The sequence below is a fragment of the Eschrichtius robustus genome, chromosome 3, assembly GCF_028021215.1.
Source record: "Eschrichtius robustus isolate mEscRob2 chromosome 3, mEscRob2.pri, whole genome shotgun sequence".
Taxonomy (NCBI): Eukaryota; Metazoa; Chordata; class Mammalia; order Artiodactyla; family Eschrichtiidae; genus Eschrichtius; species Eschrichtius robustus.
The window spans coordinates 129,182,540-129,201,487 of record NC_090826.1 but is presented as its reverse complement, the minus strand read 5'-3'; the positions used below and the strand labels follow the sequence as shown (position 1 = coordinate 129,201,487).

General features: G+C 35.7%; 1 protein-coding gene across 3 annotated transcripts in view; it reads left to right on the top strand.

Moving 5' to 3' along the window:
- VAMP4 (vesicle associated membrane protein 4) overlaps nucleotides 1-18,267 on the top strand; it is a 28,340-nt gene extending 10,073 nt beyond the window's left edge. For all 3 annotated transcript variants that reach the window (XM_068541250.1, XM_068541251.1, XM_068541249.1), the window contains 5 exons: nucleotides 2,533-2,583; nucleotides 10,332-10,432; nucleotides 12,380-12,459; nucleotides 15,535-15,586; nucleotides 17,651-18,267. In XM_068541250.1, coding sequence (XP_068397351.1) covers nucleotides 2,533-2,583; nucleotides 10,332-10,432; nucleotides 12,380-12,459; nucleotides 15,535-15,586; nucleotides 17,651-17,679 — 313 coding nt within the window. In that variant the 3' untranslated portion in view covers nucleotides 17,680-18,267. The remainder of the gene's footprint in view (nucleotides 1-2,532; nucleotides 2,584-10,331; nucleotides 10,433-12,379; nucleotides 12,460-15,534; nucleotides 15,587-17,650) is intronic.
- The last annotated feature ends 681 nt before the right edge of the window (nucleotides 18,268-18,948 follow it).

Sequence of the window (18,948 nt, the reverse complement as noted above, 5' to 3'; positions counted from 1 at the left end):
TCTTCTTTTTTAAAAATTTATTTATTTTATTTATTTATTTTTGGCTGTGTTGGGTCTTCGTTGCTGTGCGTGGGCATTCTCTAGTTGCGGCGAGTGGAGGCTACTCTTTGTTGTTTCGGTGGCTTCTCTTGTTGTGGAGCATGGGCACTAGGCGTGCAGGATCCAGTAGTTGTGGCATGCGGGCTCTAGAGCACAGGCTCAGTAGTTGTGGCACACGGGCTTAGTTGCTCCGCGGCACGTGGGATCTTCCCGGGCCAGGGCTCGAACCCGTGTCCCCTGCATTGGCAGGCGGATTCTTAACCACTGTACCACCAGGGAAGCCCCTTATATCTTCTTTGATGATGTACATGTTAAAAATCTTTTGCCCATTTCTAAGTTTGTCTTCCTATTAAGTTGTGAGTTTTTTATATATTCAAGATACAAGTTCTTTGTCAGATGTATGTTTTACAGATATTTACTCCCAGTCTGTAATTTAATCTTTTCATTTTCATAACTGTATCTTTTGAAGAGCAGAGTTTTGATTTGATGAAATTAGTTTATTAAATTTTTCCTTTCATTGTTTTTAAGAAATCTTTGCCAAACCCAAAGGTTCTAAGATTTTCTTCTTTGTTTTCTTTCAAAAGTTTTATTGTTTTGACTTTTACATTTAGGTCTATAATCTATTATAAGTTAATTTTTTAATATATGGTTGAGTTAAGGGTGAAGGATCATTTTGGGGGGGCCGGGGAGCATATGGCTATCCAACTGTTCCACCACCATTTGATGGAAAGATTATCTTTTCCCTGTTGGATTGCTTGATGCTCTGTCAGAATTAATTAACCTGGTCAGTCCTCTGCAGTTTTGATTAGAAAGGGCCTCGGTTTTATTTTCAAAGTCAGGAAGGATGACATATTGTTGCAGGAGTTTTATCTGGAGGCTCATGCCTCCAGAAGGGTATGCCTGGGAGGAAACATTTACCTCCCACTTTGCTATAATGTTGTGGAGTTTTTTATAGAGGCTTTTTTTTTTTCCAAATAAAAAGCATTGTATAAAACATTTTATAAAAAGTAATTGACAGCCATGAAGCAATTGGCAAAAAGAGCCTGCAGGATGGAAATCAATCCAATAACAGGAAATAGTATCATTTTTGGCAGGAAAGTCAGATGAAGTGGGAAGATAATTTCCTACAGGTAACAAGGTTTCCAGAGTCAAAAAGCTAATTGCTCATAGTGCCAATTACAGTGAGAAGCCTTAGACTAGAGCAGCAGCTACCTGTCAACAAAGGACTCAGTATTGAAAAGGTCAGATGCTTTGGCTAAACAAGTGATCACCCGAATGTAAGTGAGAAACAAAAACTTTTCAGGCTAACTGTACAATGGAGGTTCACTCCCAAATAATGCTGTACATCTTGCAAAGGGCCTGACGACAAAACCGGCACACTACCACACGCTGTGGTTCTATGTATTGAAAGGGAGACAGAGCTAATAAAATTTCTGAAATAATTTTTTAAAAATTAATCAACACCTGTTGATTATTATGAACAATAATCCTGTTCATAGCAGGATTATTCATAACTGCCAAAAGGTGGAAGTAACCCAAGTGTCCGTCAGTGGAGAGATGGATAAACAAAATATGGTATGTACATACAATGGTATAGTACTCAGTATTAAAAAGGAAGGAAATTCTGACACATGCTACAACATGGATGAACCTTGAAGACATTAATTATGCTAAGTGAAAGAAGCTGGTCACAAAAGGATACATTTTACATGAGTCTTCTTATCTGAGGCACCTAGAGTAATCAAATTCATAGAGACACAAAGTAGAATGGTGGTTGCCAAGGGCTGGGAGGAGGGGGAAATGTGAAATTAGTGTTTAATTGGTATAGAACCTATTCTTTTTTGAGTTTTATGGTTTATACCTTATTTTCTATCATCAGAAGATGGAAAATTACTTAAAACATCCAAAAATTTTAATTTTCAGAGTATTAAAATGGATTGGTTTAAATGATACAACACTCGACTATAATGGAGAGATAATAATTTGAGAAATGTTAATATTTTCATAGACTCTTACATTTCCCTTTAGTTATGTTGCTAAGTTTTAAGATGAGTAATCAAAAAACATACTTGAAAAATTTTAGTGTTTTGAATGGATTTTTCTCTACATCCATCCCCCAAATCAGCATTTCATTAGAGCCTAAATTCAAGGTAGTTGGACTTTTAGTGTTCTATAATTGATCATAAAGTTATTCATAGTCACTGGCACTTTAGTTGTTACGGTATTTCAGAGTTTAATGATTAAAACTACCTGTGTATAACTAAGAATTATATTAAAAGTGATAACATTCAGAAGAATTAGGTTGTGATGGCCCACACTAAGTACCAATGAAGTACAGACATGATTAAATATCATTAGGTTCCATCAGTACCAGTAATATGTGGTTCCTTATGATAAATGATCCATGTTTAGAATTCAGCAAGTGTGTGTGTTTTCTGTTTTGGTGTTTGTTTTAATGCTCTCATTAATATGTACTTGGTGTTTTGTTTTCAGAAGGGGACCATCTGGACCAAGATTTGGACCTAGAAATGAAAAAATTAAGCAGTAAGTTTGTGAGACACTCATTTGTTTAAATGATTATCATATTTCTACAAGGACCAGGGGTTGGCGAACTACCGCATATGAGCCAAATCTGGCTGCCACCTGTTTTTGTAAAGTTTTATTGAAACACAGCCATTCCTGTTATCTATTGGCTGCTTTCAAACTACAGTGACAGATTTGAGTAGTTGTGACAGAGACCTTATGGCCCACAAAATCTAAACTCTCTATTATCTGTCTGGCCCTTTACAGAAAAATTTGCTGAGCCTTGATGTAGACTAATATTACTACTAGGTTGTAAAAACCCAGTCATTCTTTTCATTTTCACAAAGTTACCTCTTAATTATAGCTAAGGAGATGCAATTCCTGGTTGTTGGTTTTCTTAATTTAATTATTATATATCAAATTCATTTATTTAGCATAATCTCAAGGTCTATTTTGGTTTTAAATCTATAGCTTGATTCCCATTTTCAGCATGATAATAAAAGTAATATAATAGATTTAGTTTTCTGAAGTACAGTATCTTATTTATATACTTCCAGAATTTGTTCATATCTATTACTTATCCTAATCCATTTATTGATCTAAGTTTTATGGCTCATTAATTTTCAGTTTAGAGCTTTTCTGTATATATTGTTGATGGCAGATGGTGGATAATGCTGTAGTGAATGTATCTAATATTAGAATCATATGAGTCCTGGCAAGAAGGGAGAAGGAATGAATGGAGCAGTGAAATAGGCCTGGAAACTTATCGAGCTATAAAAGGTAAACTGGAAGATAAACTGAATGGCCCAGGTTCAGGATCTAAGGAGGGGTAGTTGCTACCCTAAGTCTGGATATAGATGGCACATAGTGGGAAGGGTACTGTAATGGGGTATCAAGTTATTGAGGAGGGACTTTCCTGGTGGTCCAGTGGTTAAGACTCCACGCTTCCACTGCAGGAAGCACGGGTTCGATCCCTGTTGGGGGAACTAAGATCCCGCGTGCTGCGCGATGTGGCAAAAATAAATAAATAAATAAATAATAAACCATAGTTTAAAAAAGAAAAAAGTTATTGATTAGATACTTGGGCTTTAGTCAGGTAGTGGTTGGTGTGAAAAAATAGGTCCACACTTAGCCTGATCCTAGCTAATGGATTCTGTAATACAGAATCAAGGTACCACCAAATTGGTTTGAGTACTAAATGGGATGTTTTCATTTTCTATTGCTGTGTAACAAGTTACCCTGAACCTAGCAGCCTGAAACAGCAAACATTCATCATCTCACATTTTCCGTGGGTCAGGCGTTCAGTCACTGCTTAGGTGGGCCCTCTGCAGGGTCTCACGAGGCCGAAATTGAGGTGTCGCCAGGACTTTGATCTCATCTGGAGCTCCTGACCAAGCTCAGGTAGTTCTTGGCAGGATGCACTTCCTTGCAGCTGTACAACCCACAGTGCTTGCTGCTTCAAGGCCAGCAGAAGAGAGAGTCTCTGCTGCTTCAAGTGTCTGATTCAGCCAGTAAAGATACAATGAGCCACTTAGATTCAGACAGTTTATTACTTACATAAATTGTCAAAGGAAGAGTAGCCAAAGGTGCCAGCTCCCTGGGTTCTTGTCCTAAACACCAAAAATGATGATACCAAAATAGAAGGGTCCGGGTGGCTGCAGTATGAATAGTGAGATGCCCTATTACAAAGGAGCCAATTCTAGCCTGCAGCTAAGTGGTTTTATAGTCTGCAGATACATCCTGCAGAAAGCCTTATATGTCATCAGAACCTGGGAGGTGATAAGAAACTGTCTCATGACAGTCTCCTAGGGGAGATGGGGAGGTGAGTGGGAGATGGCCTCAGAAGCCACTCATCCTCATCTTTGGAAGAATCACAAGGCATTCAAGGTAGTGAGGATGCCATGGCAGAGCTGTTGCCCTTCTCTGAGCCAGAGTGACTTTTCTATCCACCTACATATATACCTCAGCTGCCACTGGAGAAGAGGACTCCACTGATGACACACCTGTTTTTTCCCTGCCAATGTGCTTCATTTCCTGTCTGACATCCTTCTGCAGAGTGAGCCTGGTACTGAGTGTGGCCCAGTGAGTCTTTTGAGTATGACTTTCCAGCTGAACCCCAAAACCAGTGCCAGTTGTACAGAGTGGGCATTGCAGGATACGTCTGTGTTAGTAAGTGCCAAGCACACATGCACGTGAATGTGTATATGTGCATATTAAATTACCATAATAACGTTGGTGATCACAGAATTTTAGAACAGTAAGGCACTGTTGAGGAAGTGTAATGGCTCTTACTCTAGAGCTGAAGGCTTATCATACGTACTCAGAAGGTGGTCAGTCATCAAAACACACAAATTAACCCTTGGCACAACCCCATGAGTGCTTATCTAACCAGGGTACGACTCAGGCGTATGCCCAAAGTGGCCCCAAATGGTGGAGCACAACCTGCCACGCTACTTGCCCAAGAACAGATTCCTGGCATTTGTTTAGTAACTAAAACTGCGAGCACTGGTGAGTTTCTTTAAGGTGTGCTGTCACCGCCTAATGTGTGACGTTTCCATACAGGGTGTTTTTGTGATGTGTGGATCAGCAACATTGTTGCTTTGTCTGCATTTGATTGACATGTTGATAACAGATTAATCCCACAAAAATGCCCAGTGTCACTTTTTTTTTTTTAATTGAAGTATAAGTTGATTTACAATGTTTAATTTCAGGTGTACAGCAGAGTGATTCAGTTATACACATATATATTCTTTTTCAGATTCTTTCCTTTATAGGTTGTTACAAGATATTGAATATAGTTCCCTGTGCTGATACAGTAGGTCCTTTTAATGGGTTCTTTAGTATTCCAATGTCACTTTTCAGGGAAGGTTTTTGGGAAAGATTTTAAATAGTCACATGCCTATATAAAAAATTTGTGATTCTCTTTGGAATGTTTCCTTTGCTTTTAAATTAAATAGTAGCATTATAAATGCCACTCCAGTGAATTGTAGACATTCTCTGCCACAGGTAGGAAATCTCCTATCTATAGCCTTGGTCCAACAAGTTTAACTTTATTCCCCCAAGGAATGTTCCATGATGAACAGATACACATATATACATATATATGTATATATGTACATATATACTATATATATATATAATTATAAAAATACAGCATATATACTACATATATATGTATATGTATGTGCATATATATATATTTATATATACTTGCAAAAATACAGCATACATTTAAAACTTTTTTTGTCAACAGTACCTTAAGAGGCCACAAGATGGGGGTGTTAACAGTGAAAATAAATATTTTCTTTATAATAACGGATGAGTGTGTGTTGCAGAGCATGAGCTTTTTTTTTCCTTAATGGAAGAACACTGACATTAAACACATGCTAAGCGTTAGGAACCGTGCTAAGTGTTTAAAACACACTTGTCACATCTAATTCTCATAAGGGAAAGATTATCATCTTCATTTCAAAGGTGAGAACATATGAGGCTCAAAGAGGCTTGCAAAATGACTTGCAAAGCCACATACGTAGTAAGTGATAACACTGAATTGCAAACCCAGATCTGTCTGTGTCCAGAGCCTGGCCTCTCTACACTACACCACGCGGCTTCCCTGTAGTGGTGATAATTAGAATAGAGACATCTCAGGAACACAAGTGCTGTCAGACTCTAAGGAGGATTTAAAACAATGTTAAAATGTCTTTTCTCTACATGTCTTAATATTTTCCTGGGTATGTTCTCTCTTGTGTCCTTTCTTCTACTATATGACTCTAACAGGAAATGACATAAATCTCCACCCCCTCCTTCAAAAACTTGCTTTTTCTTTGAGTCCTTAATTTTCTCTTTCAGTTAATGACCATCATCTACATCTACTCAGTTGCTCAAATTATAAATCTAGAAGTTCTCTGCCCTTTTTTTGCCCCAACTCCATCACCCATATCCAGGTAATCATTGGTTCCTGAAATATCCCCTCCTCTTATTCCTTTAGCCTAGAACTTTCCCACCATTCATCACCTTTTTTACTCTGCCCAATTCACTCTTAACCTCTCAAAACTCAGCACCAGCATCTTGATGCCATCTCTGGTCCAGGCTGGATTCATCTAGGCTGCACGACTGATACCATGTGCTTCCTTCCATTATGGCACTTGACATATGGTAATATAATCCTAGCTACCAGTGTTCCCCACTAGACTGTAATCTTGCTGAGGGTCAAAACATCACATCAGTATCCTCAATGCATAGCATAATAATAACTCCTTAATAAATATTTTTGAATAAATGAAATACTTAATTGAGATCAGAAAACATTTGTTGAATGCCTATTTTCTACCAGGCACATTTCACATGACCTGGGGAACAGATGAGTGGGACAATCTCTGTTTTTAAGGCATTTACAGTATAATGGTGAGGATAAGACCAACATAAAATACAAATAGAAATCAAAGTATTGTAACTGCTATGAAAATGTAAAAAATCATGGGGAAATATGTTTTCACTTTTTTAAAAATTATTTATTTATTTATTTGGCTGTGCCAGGTCTCAGTTGCATCACTTGGGATCTTCATTGTCACATGCAGGATCTTTAGTTGCAACTTGCTGGATCTTTGGTTGTGGCATGCGGGCTCTTAGTTGCGGCATGCAGGATCTAGTTCCCTGACCAGGGATCGAACCCGGGCCCCCTGCATTGGGAGCGTGGAGTCTTAACCACTGGACCACCAGGGAGGTCCCTTTCCACTTGTTTTTTTAAAAATTATCCTTTATATTAAAGTAAATAAGTAGATGATTTTCTTCTTTTTTTTTCCCATAAAAGTTGTGTTCTGGGCATGAAAATATCTTGAAATATAGAAGCACAGTCATGAGATCTTCCGTTATTTTAAGATTGAATGAGAGTTATACAGTAGCTGGATTAAGAGGGTTATACCAGTGGATAGTAATATGTGAAGGAGAAAGTAACAATAATTTATTAATCACTTGGCAGGAAAAATTAAAATGTTGGGTGGTTTCCATTAGCCATAGAGATTACATGTGTGTCATGTTGTTGAGGTAATACCCCTAGGTTTATCATAATCTAGTAAGACTTAATCAGGAATTTTATGAATTCTATTCCAATTAATCTGCCTGTATTATCCATGGAGTCTTTTGCTTATAGGGATTCTGGGACCATAACGATTCCTTCAGTTATTTTGGTTTTGTTTTAAAATCACATGTAGTATAGGTATGTTAATATCCATAATAGCTATAATCTGATTATGTGTAGGAGCTGCTGTACATTCTGTCCATTTCCACCGTGTTGCGCCTTACTTTAGGCCATTATCTCTTGCATACGATGGAAAGTAACTACCTAGGAATTTCAAGATTGGCCCTTGATAAACAATAGTTCTGCTTCCATTATAGTTAAATGGAGACCTCTACATTCTTATATCTACCTTATAACTCTTTCTCAAGTAGCTGGATGTGCTTTGCAGGACTTATACCCAAACTGTTCCCTTATTCAGCTGTTTAGTATTAAGTGCATACTCTTTCCCAAGCAATGTTACAGGTACTGGGGCTACAAAAGTGAACAAAGTAGGCAAGGTCTCTGCATTTGTTGAACTTACCTTCTAGTGGGGAGAGACAGGAAATAAGCATGTAAATAAATAAATACTTTCACTTAGTGTTAAATGCTGTAAATAATATAGAGTAATGGGTTAGACACAGACTGTTAAACAACTCTGAAGGTTAATGAAGTGCATTCATTGCACATTTAAGCATACGTTCCATGAGAGCCGGAATTATTGTCTGCTTCGTTCAGTATTGTTTTCCTAGTGCCTAGAACAGTACATAGTAAGCTCTTAATTATTTATTGAATAAATTGCTTAAGTATTTGTGCCATTGTTCTTGTATAAGATTTTACATCTTTAGCTGTCTGCTTAGGAGTTGCAACAAGACCTCTTAGACACGTGGGGGCTTTTTCAGATCTGTGTGGGCAGAAGGGAATTCTCCATGTCGCACTTTAGTTGTGCTTCAGTTTTATACCCTTTAGTAGAATACTGTGTGAGAGGCACAGAACTCTAGGAAGCTGTGATGAACCCTGAAGTCTATGTGTGGATGATCAGTGGGTGCTTTTAACATGGGATGGGGGGTGACTGTCATCAAACATAGTAATTCTACTTGAATCTGAGGATGCTTCTTCTGAACCCGTATGTGTCTAAATGGGCCTTCATTTTGTTTTTAAAGCAAACTTTTTGAAGATATAGCTTCGTGACAGGGAAGGGATAGAACTCTTTTTCAAAATTACACATGTCCTGCCTTACTCCCAACTCACTATAGAGTAGAGGGGCAGTGAGGAGATGTGTATTGTGAAATTTTTTTAAAAGCTTCCTAGGTGATATTTGATAAATGATACACTTCCCCGACTAGAAGGAACACTTGCATATCCTTATTAAAACATATATCTACTTATAGTTGCTAGTAATCCACTTTAAACAGTTTTTATATTTTAAACAGTTTTTGAGTTATAAGAACTGTGAGTTCATTTTATTTCTCCTTTTAAATATTTCTCTGGCATGACTTATTCCATAAACTAATTTAAGGTAACATTTTGTCAAATGATTGAAGCAACAGGGGAAAACTAGACATTTGTCAAATGAAGCAACAGAGGAAAACTAGACATTTAATCATTTCTATGTTTATGTACCCTGGGGGTAACTTCTGAGTGAGAGTAGGCAGCTGAGGTCCAATTATTAAATTTTTGAATGTAGTTTAAATCTTCATTGAACATGGGACTTCCCTGGTGGTGCAGTGGTTAAGAATCCGCCTGCCAATGCAGGGGACATGGGTTCGAGCCCTGGTCCGGGAAGATCCCACATGCCACAGAGCACCTAAGCCCCTGCGCCACAACTACTGAGCCCACGCACCTAGAGCCCATGCTCTGCAACAAGAGAAGCCACTGCAATGAGAAGCCTGCGCACCACAACGAAGAGTAGCCCCCGCTCGCCACAACTAGAGAAAGCCCGCGCGCAGCAACAGAGACCCAACGCAGCCATAAATAAGTAAATAAATAAATTTATTTAAAAAAAAAATCTTCATTGAACAGTCTGAAGTTTGGTTGGAACAGGCTCTCATCACCTGATATAAAGAAGAAAATCATATTTTCATTTTGAAGAACAACCAAAAATGTTTCCTCTTTGCTCCTTCGTGGGTGCTTCAAAACCCTCCCAAGTGTTGCTCATTGTTTTAAACCCTGTTTAAGAGGAAACTGATGAGCTGTGAAGAGTTATACCCACTGAGCCTTCGTGTCCTAGAGCATACTGTACCTTTCCATTTTGGAAACTCAGTATTTTTCCTAGGCTTCTAACATACCTGGGCAAACTCTTTTGTTAGCCTTAGTGTGTGAACTATATGTATAGCAAAAGTAGCTTATAGCTGTGTCTATGTGATGCCTCAATGGCCTATTGAAAAGAAAATGAAACGGATTATTTAGAGTCAAGCTATTTGACTAAGTTCTGTAGTTACTGAGCATTCTGACAGTATATTTAATTTGAAGAAACAGGGTTAAGAATAAACTATGAGTTAAATATTACTTTATTTGTATCATGTTGTCTTTTAATTGCCTGAGTAATCAAGCCCACAAATGGAAGGACTGTTGCTACAAGCCTTAAACTTAAACATTTTAGAGTTGAATAATTCTGAGAACTTGCTGTTTTCTATCATGTCTAATGAAAGTCTCAAAAACTGTAAAATTCTCAAAAGAAGAATGCATTATTTTTTAATCTTTTTTTTTAAACTAGTGTTCAGAATCAGGTGGATGAAGTCATTGATGTCATGCAAGAAAATATTACAAAGGTAATAGAAAGAGGGGAGAGACTAGATGAACTACAGGACAAATCAGGTACAGATACTTCATATAATTCTTGATGTTATTAATCTGTGTTTTGATAGTTCTCCCATTTTTCTAGCCAAAGTTGAGGAATCTTGACTTAGGAAAAATGGCATTTATGGTTTTAATGTTTTTAACTTTAGCTCCCTTTACTTTGTTTTTTTTATATACAATTTATTTTATTCAAGTATAGTTGATTTACAATGTTGTGTTCATTTCCACTGTACAGCAAAGTGATTCAGTTATACATATATATATGTATTCTGTTTCATATTCTTTTTCATTATGGTTTATCACAGGATATTGAATATAATTCCCTGTGCTATACAGTAGGACCTTGTTGTTTATTCATTCAGTGTATAATAGTTTGCATCTGCTAATCCCAAACTCCCAATCCATCCTTTCCCCCACCCCACCACCCCCCACCTGTGGCTACCACAAGTCTGTTCCCTGTGTCTGTGAGTGTTTCTGTTTTGTAGATATGTTCATTTGTGTCATATTCTAGATTCCAAATGTAAGTGATATCCTATGATATTTGTCTTTCTCTTTCTGACTTACTTCACTTAGTATGATAATCTTTAGGTCCATCCATGTTGCTTTAAATGGCATTATTTCACTCTTTTTTCTGGCAGAGTAGTATTCCATTGTAATATGTTCCATATCTTTATCCATTCATCTGTTGATGAACATTTAAGTTGTTTCTATGTCTTGGCTATTGGAAATAGTGCTGCAGTGAACATTGGGGTGCATGTATCTTTTTGAATTATAGTTTCCTCCAGATATATGCCCAGAAGTGGGATTGCAGGATCATATGGCAACTCTATTTTTAGTTTTTTGAGGAACCTCCATACTGTTTTCCACAGTGGCTGTACAATTTACATTCCCACCAACAGTGTAGGAGGATTCCCTTTTCTCCACACCCTCTTAAGCATTTGTCATTTGTAGACTTTTTAGTGGTGGCCATTCTGACCGATACAAGGTGGTACCTCATTGTAGTTTTGATTTGCATTTCTCTAATCATTAGAAATGTTGACCATCTTTTCATGTGCCTGTTGGCCATCTGTATGTCTTCTTTGGAGAAATGTCTATTTAAGTCTTCTGCCCAGTTTTTGATTGGGTTGTTTGCTTTTTTGTTATTGAGTTGTATGTAGCTCCCTTTGCTTTGAATCATCTTATTGTTGTATTATTTCTTTAATTGATCAGTTGAGAATGGAAAGATTAAAAATTCATTGTTGAAGAGTTAGATTATTTTTTTCTTTTGTCCTGTTACATTGATGTGCTTTGTATTTCTCCTGATCTCAAGGAAGATAAGGTCTAATCACTTCTTTTCAAACTTATTTCACACATATCTAATATTTTTATCTTATGCTTTCTCTGATGACTTAGTAACATTTTTTTACTGACAAATGTTAGTCTCTGTTCTTAGTTCATGGCACTTATTAGGCACTCACATATTTTTTAGATGATGAATGGCTGAATGAATATCTGATTAATCCTTGACAGACTTTTTTAACCAAAAAACTTATTTAAACACTTTTAAGATATATTGTTTTGCTTCAAAATCAGTCACTTTTGATACCTTCTAAGAATCTAGCCTTCTCCGTGTGTAAATTTTTTTTTCTATAGTTGTGCCAAGTATTTGAATTTTTAAAGAGTATTTCTACCAGAATTCATAAGTTTATTTGAAAACATTGAGGCCCTGGGAAGACTTCTCTTACTCTTATTGTAAAAGTGGATTGAGCAAACTGACCTGCAGCCATTTTTTACTTTTTGGTTTTTTTTTTTTAGAATACAGAATGCCAGAGTTTGTGGGTAGAGGAAAGGAAAGATGTTGTTTTCATGCTTAAAAGGGAATAGATTTGCAGAAGTAGAAATTAATGTTTTCTTGTCTTTGTGTGACTAGATAAAAGAATGCTGTTATGTCGATTAATCCTTCTCTCCATCCTCTATGTGGTATAGAAAGCTTATCGGATAATGCAACTGCTTTTAGCAACAGATCCAAACAACTTCGAAGGCAAATGTGGTGGCGTGGATGCAAAGTAAGTAAATTGGAAGATATTGGATAGGTCCGTCAGCATATCCAGCGGTATTCAAAGACGTGAAGAAAAAAGGGCCTCTAGGTGATAAGCTCTGTGGGAAACGGGACTACAACTGTCTTGCTTATTATTATATCTTCTGAACCTGGGACATGGTGGAACTCAGTAAATATTTGTTGAATTAATATCTTATGGGTCAGAAATAACTAAAGGAATCAAGAAGTGCCTAAAAGGATGTTTTCATGGATTTCTTCGTAGAGAGTAATCCACATTTTATTAATAATTTAGCTTCCTCTAGATTTATCTTGTAAGAAATATTAACTTGTAATTTATTTTTAGTACCTTTTTGGAGCAACTATAGCATTACATAGAGATATTTAAAAGACAGAAAGCAAGCCAGAGAAAAATATAATTTTCTGTTGGACGGGGAAAAAAATAAAAGCAGTTTAATGTGTCAGAATCCATATGGCAAATGGGGCTAAAAAAGAAAATCCCACTGTCCCTCATTATTCCAGAGAAATAAGATACAGTCTTATGCCATACCACCCTCAACCTGCCTGATCTCAGAAGCTAAGCAGGGTCAGACCTGGTTAGTACTTGGATAGGAGAAATAAGATATAAAAGAAAAATTTGTAACAAGGAAAAAAATGGGAATCATTATTTGCTAATATATTCCTGAAAAACATTTTATGGAAATGAATTTACTGCTTAAATCAAGTATGGCTACTATATATCAAACAGAAAAATGTTTCCCTTAAGATTTTATAGCAAATTTCATGTCATATGAACAGATCTTTTCTTTTCCTCCTGATACTGTGTATCATTTTTGGCTTTGTTGAAAATCTTAGATATACCACATTGTTTTTAGTCTCTCATTTTCAAGTTTAGCAATAACTTTCAAAACTTGATGTTGACATATGCTAAGGATTTCTTTCAAGAGTTGCCTTGGATTTGCTTATTTTTGTTTACCTGTTGAATCCTCTTACTTTCAGAAATAGAACTTAGGGAAAGAAACAAGTTTCATTGCTCCTTTATGTAGAATTTAAATTTTCTGTTTTTCTTTAATGAATAAATTTTCTATTTCTATAGAAATTTTCTATCCTGCAGACTAGTTTGGAAGAACAAAATGTCCGTGAGCTACCTCCTCTCCCCATATGACTCATTCATGTGGCCATTAACAAAATGATAATGTGCATTTTGCCTAGCTTTTTTTTAGCTATATCTAAAGAGTTTCATTTTGTACTTTACGGGGTCCACATCAAAGGAATAGTATGCTTTTAAGGGGAAAAATTGAATTCTATTTTTAATTTATATTTTTAAATAGTCTCTATATCACTACCATTTTCTGGATTAACTTCATAATGATTATTTGGGAAGAGCTAAGGAAAGGGATATAGGGACAGAAAAGAGATCAGAGGTTGCCAGTGGCTAAGGATGGAGGGGTGGAGATTGACTACAGCAGGGCATGAGGGAACTTTTTGAGTGATGAAAATGTCTTATGTTCGACTATGAAGGTGATGGTTGACAACTGTATGTATGTCAAAACACATCAAAATGAACTTTAAGAGGGTGAATTTTATTGTATGTAAAGTATATTTTAATAAACCTGACTTTAAAAATAAGTAAGTGAACAGAATTATCCAATGGGTGGGGAGAGAGGATCAGTGACACCTCTCTTAAGTATCTTATGGGTCTCTGAGGCTCTTATGTGTTTAATGAGAAACAGATTTTTCTCCCTGTTGTTTGGAAGAAGAGAGCTTTGGACATGCATGGATACGTTACTGCCATTTTTGGTTGTAAACGTTTCCTCGCCAGTGTTAAAAACTCCGTTTATTTAGGTGTTTTAAAATTGGTATTGATATTTCCATTTAAATCTTCTAAATGTTAAGCCTAGCACAAATTAACAGGGCAAATTAAGATATATTTTTGGTAAAGTTGAAAAGCTATTGTAAGATTCCAAATTACTTTAGAAACGTTTTCAGCTTAAAAAAAAGATGCAGAGCTTCCATATATTCTCTGGATTACTTGGTCACTAAAGTACTTTACAGTGTAAAGTACTTTCTACATTTTTTGGTTATCATAATTAATAATTTTAATAGGCACCTGGTATTCAAATTGGAAAGCGTCCATATATTCTCTTGGTCACTTTGTTCTTGTCATGAATGTAATGCCACTAAAATGCAGCCAGTAGTTTTATTTTAGAAACATTTCATTAGCTACTTCTAGTTGCTGTTTGTGATATTCATCAGAGGGTTCTATGTGTTTATAATAACTGGGTATCTTTTTTCTGAATGAACCATCTTTAATCAATTATCTGTGAAAATGTTTGGTGAAAACAAGACTCATTTGAATTCATCAGGAAAATCAAATCAATTTATAATTTATGCATTTTAGGATTAGATGAGGAATGTGACAATTTTATGGGGAGAGGTGATGTAGACCTAAAATATTAACTAGCTAAGGACTAATCTTAAGGTTTCGCCTCTCAACTCTGAAACTGACACACAGAATGCTCTTAGGCAAGTTATTTATTAAATGAGGTTCTTCACGAAAAATCTAAATTATATTCCTCAAAATGAAGATAAAAATGCTAAGAAGAAAGTAAGGGGAGCAAAAACTAATAGAATTCTAATATACTTTGAGAATAAGTGCTATAAAAAATGCTGCCTTATACTATATATATTGAACCATCTGTATTGGATGCCAATCTTATTCATAATATCCTGACACTTCTGAACAGAGTTGATAAAATATTGTTCTTTTCCTGGTCTTAGATTAGAAATGTGTGAGAAATCATAGACAAAAAAGATCAGGCCCATAAAGGCTTTGATTATTACTGTTTACTCTTCAGCCTTAAACAATAAAATCTAGGCAAGCCAAAACCCTCAAATTTGGGGAACTCTGATTATTACAAAAAGATGCAAGTAGTCAGAAGTTCATATGAGAAAAAATTTGGAAACCTTTCAAGGAATGAGCCTGTCCAATGATGAGTTAGTGTAATGTGGTAAACAGTACAACAGATAGTCTTTATTAACAAGTCAGACATTAATCTTTCTTATGCCTTTTTGTGTGTTGTAGATAAAAGCCATCATGGCTTTGGTTGCTGTTATCGTTTTGTTAGTGATTATCAGTAAGTATTTACTGGATTATTAATTTGGGGGGGTGTCATTTGTTTTGAAGTTCATTTAAATTTCCTTTTTAATTTATATTCAGTTGACCTAGTATGACTAATGTCAGGATTGAGTAATGACTTCTGACTCCAGTAAGGAGCTCTTAACCTAGAATCTGTAGCTCTCTGAAAATGCACATAAATTGTATGTAAAATTTTATGTGAATATGCATATGTACAGTTTTATGGTGAGAGTATATCTTTCATCAGATTCTCAAAGAGAACCTCTGTCCTACCCTCCACCCCTACCCCTGCAAAGGCAGGGCTAAGTGATTTGTTTGAGGCCAAATATGGCTACTATTACGCTCAGGACCATAACACTCATTTTCTATTTATTTTTAACTTTTAGGTATGGCAGCTTGCATTTCATAATATTGTGTTCAAAGGAAAATCCAGATAAATTCTCCAGATGATCATTTTTGTTTTGGATTTGAGCTTCATTTCAGTCATTGAAACATAACTCTTGCCCTTCCTTTTTTTTCCCCTTAATATTCTTTTTAAAGTCATATCATTCAAAAAAAATTTTTTTTAGTGTAGTTGATTTACATTGTTGTGTTTGTTTCAGATATACAGCAAAGTGATTCAGTTATATATTATTTCAGATTATTTTCCATTATAGGTTATTACAAGATATTGAATACAGTTCCCTGTGCTATATAGTAGGTCCTTGTTGCTTATCTTTTTTATGTATAGTAGTTTGTATCTGTTAATCCCGTATTCCTAATCTATCCCTCCCCCCTCCCCTTTCCTCTTTGATAACCAGAAGTTTGTTTTCTATGACTGTGAGTCTGTTTCTGTTTTGTATATGGATTCATATGTATTACTTTTTAGATTCCACATACAAGTGATATCATATATTTGTCTTTCTCTGGTCAGATCATTTTTAATACCTCCTTTTCTCCAAAGCTTCTTTATCTATATTTACAGGGATTTTTATAAAGATTTGGAAAGTATCTCAGAATGACCATTTGAAAAATTCCATGGTGATACTCTTTTTAAACAGAAAAAAAGATTTTGTTCTAAAGAAAAAGTCAGTCCTCATTATTTGTGGATTCTGTGTTTGTGAATTCACCTACTAGCTAACATTGATCAGTTACCCCAATGCTTTCGGAGTCATTGGCAGATGCGGTCAGAGAAGCGAATGTTAGTGCACAGTTTCTCACATTTTTGTGTGTCTTGTTGATGCTTTTGCTCTTTAAAAAGGCCCCCAAGTATACTGGTGCTGCAGTGCTGGCTAGTGTTGCTGAGCACAGCAAGGCTGTGATGTGTCTTGTGGAGGAAATACACGTGTTAGATGAGCTTTGTTCAGGCGTGAGTGACAGCACTGTTGGCCAGGAGTTGAGTGTTAATAAGCCAACAGTATATAGTAAATAAGGTGTCTTCACACAGAAACATGTAAAACAAGGTTATGTATGGATTGGTTGTCAAAAATGTTGTAGCCAGAGGCTGGCAGGGATTTAAGCCTGTGTTTCCCCTCAGAGCAGTGGTTCAGTGTTTACTCATTCAGTGTTTGTGGTGACTTTATAGAACATAACTACTGCCAGTACCAAGAATCAACCAATGGAATGTTGAATAACATAAAGAAGAAAATAAAATCCAACTGTTCTCTTACCACACAGAGATAGCTACTATTAATATAACTATTGTATATACTTTAAGTCTTTTCCTATTAATATATAAACATGTTTTTCAAAAACTAAGATCATATGTATACTTTCTAATAAATATATTATAAATATTTTCCCATGTTATTAAATATTTAAAAAGTATTTTAGCTGCTTTATGCTATGGTTATGTATTCATCTATTTGATCAAAATGCTAATGTTAGACATTTAGGTTGTTTCATATTTTTGCTTCTCCATTCCCATTTGTTATCTATCATTTCAGATAAAAGTTGTCCTCATTAACTATTTTCAAAATGGACACTAGTTTCAAAATGGACACAGCTACATTTAGGAGTATTGTTTCTAACATAGCATATGAATCTGATTTTGATGTTTCTTTTTCATTTTTTTCTCTTGCAGTTCTTATAGTTGTGAAATACCATACTTGATTTGATGACAGATCTTCATTAAACAAAATCTGGGACAATAATAATAAAAGACTGCTGCATAATTTAAATGAAACCCATGTATATAACTTTCAAAGCTTCTTTTTCAAGAAATTAAGAGGCAAGTGTCACTTCAAATTGGAGCATTGAGAATGTCCCATTATCTTCTTCCCTTCCAACAAAGTGTGCTTTTAATAATTATGTTTAAGGCAAAGATAACCAGCCTCGATTTTGCCATATTCCAAGGGTCTAATTTGAAACTAGATACTTGCCAGTTCATTATTTGTATATATAGTTAAACACTGATAATGATATTTCATACTGTTATTTTAATGGCATATGGACTTGCATTTGTTGCATCAAGGCGGGGGTCAGGCTGGTGGTCAGGGAGCCTCTGTAGAGTACCAAATCATTATGCCGAAAGACGTGTGTAACCATTCCATTGATATTTGCAAGATTCTTCTCATATTACAATTGCTTTGCAAGCAATTTTCACATGTTTATGGGTGTAACAAAAGCTAAATGTTGTAAATGTTGCTGCCTTCAGCTATAACTAACAACATTCCAGTAAACCTATTTTTGACTGTATAAGGGAATGTGTAGTAATTTTTTGGCATTTGGATTATGGAAATGGGAAATATAAACAGTGTGAAAAGCCTAGTATGGCATCATAAAACTGGAGATAATAAAATTATTGGAGAGTGTCATTGGAGTATTTGAAAGTGACCAACATAAAGCTAGAAGTCATGGTCTGGTCTGTTTTCAGTTAGCCTCCAATAAGGAGGACCAGTCCAAATGTGAGTAAATGAAATTCACAGGTAACTTGTCCCCTACTTTTCTTTTTGTTAATAGCTTTCCTCTTTAACTTCAAATAGCCCTTTTACCAGAAGTGCTAAAAGTAGCAAAATCATCTGCTTAGAATTTGTGGTTTTTGTATTCCCTCTTTATCTCCTGGAAAATGCATGTGATATGTACAGTCCAGTGTCAAATTAGCCAACAATAATGAATATAAAAAGTCAGGAGCCTAGCTAATCAGTCAGTCAGAGTAACCAAATGCTAGGGTCACCATTAATCTCAGTCTGTTTTTATAATGATAAAAAGTGTTGTTAACTTTAAAATATGCCACCCTTCTTGGATTGTTTAACCATGTGAAAGTGAACATACATAGTTCTCTAATGTGTGTGAGGAAAAAGTTTTATAATAAAATTGGAGGTTCTGCAGAAACTTGTGTACATGGACATCTTCACAATGTATATATAACTCTAAATTTGA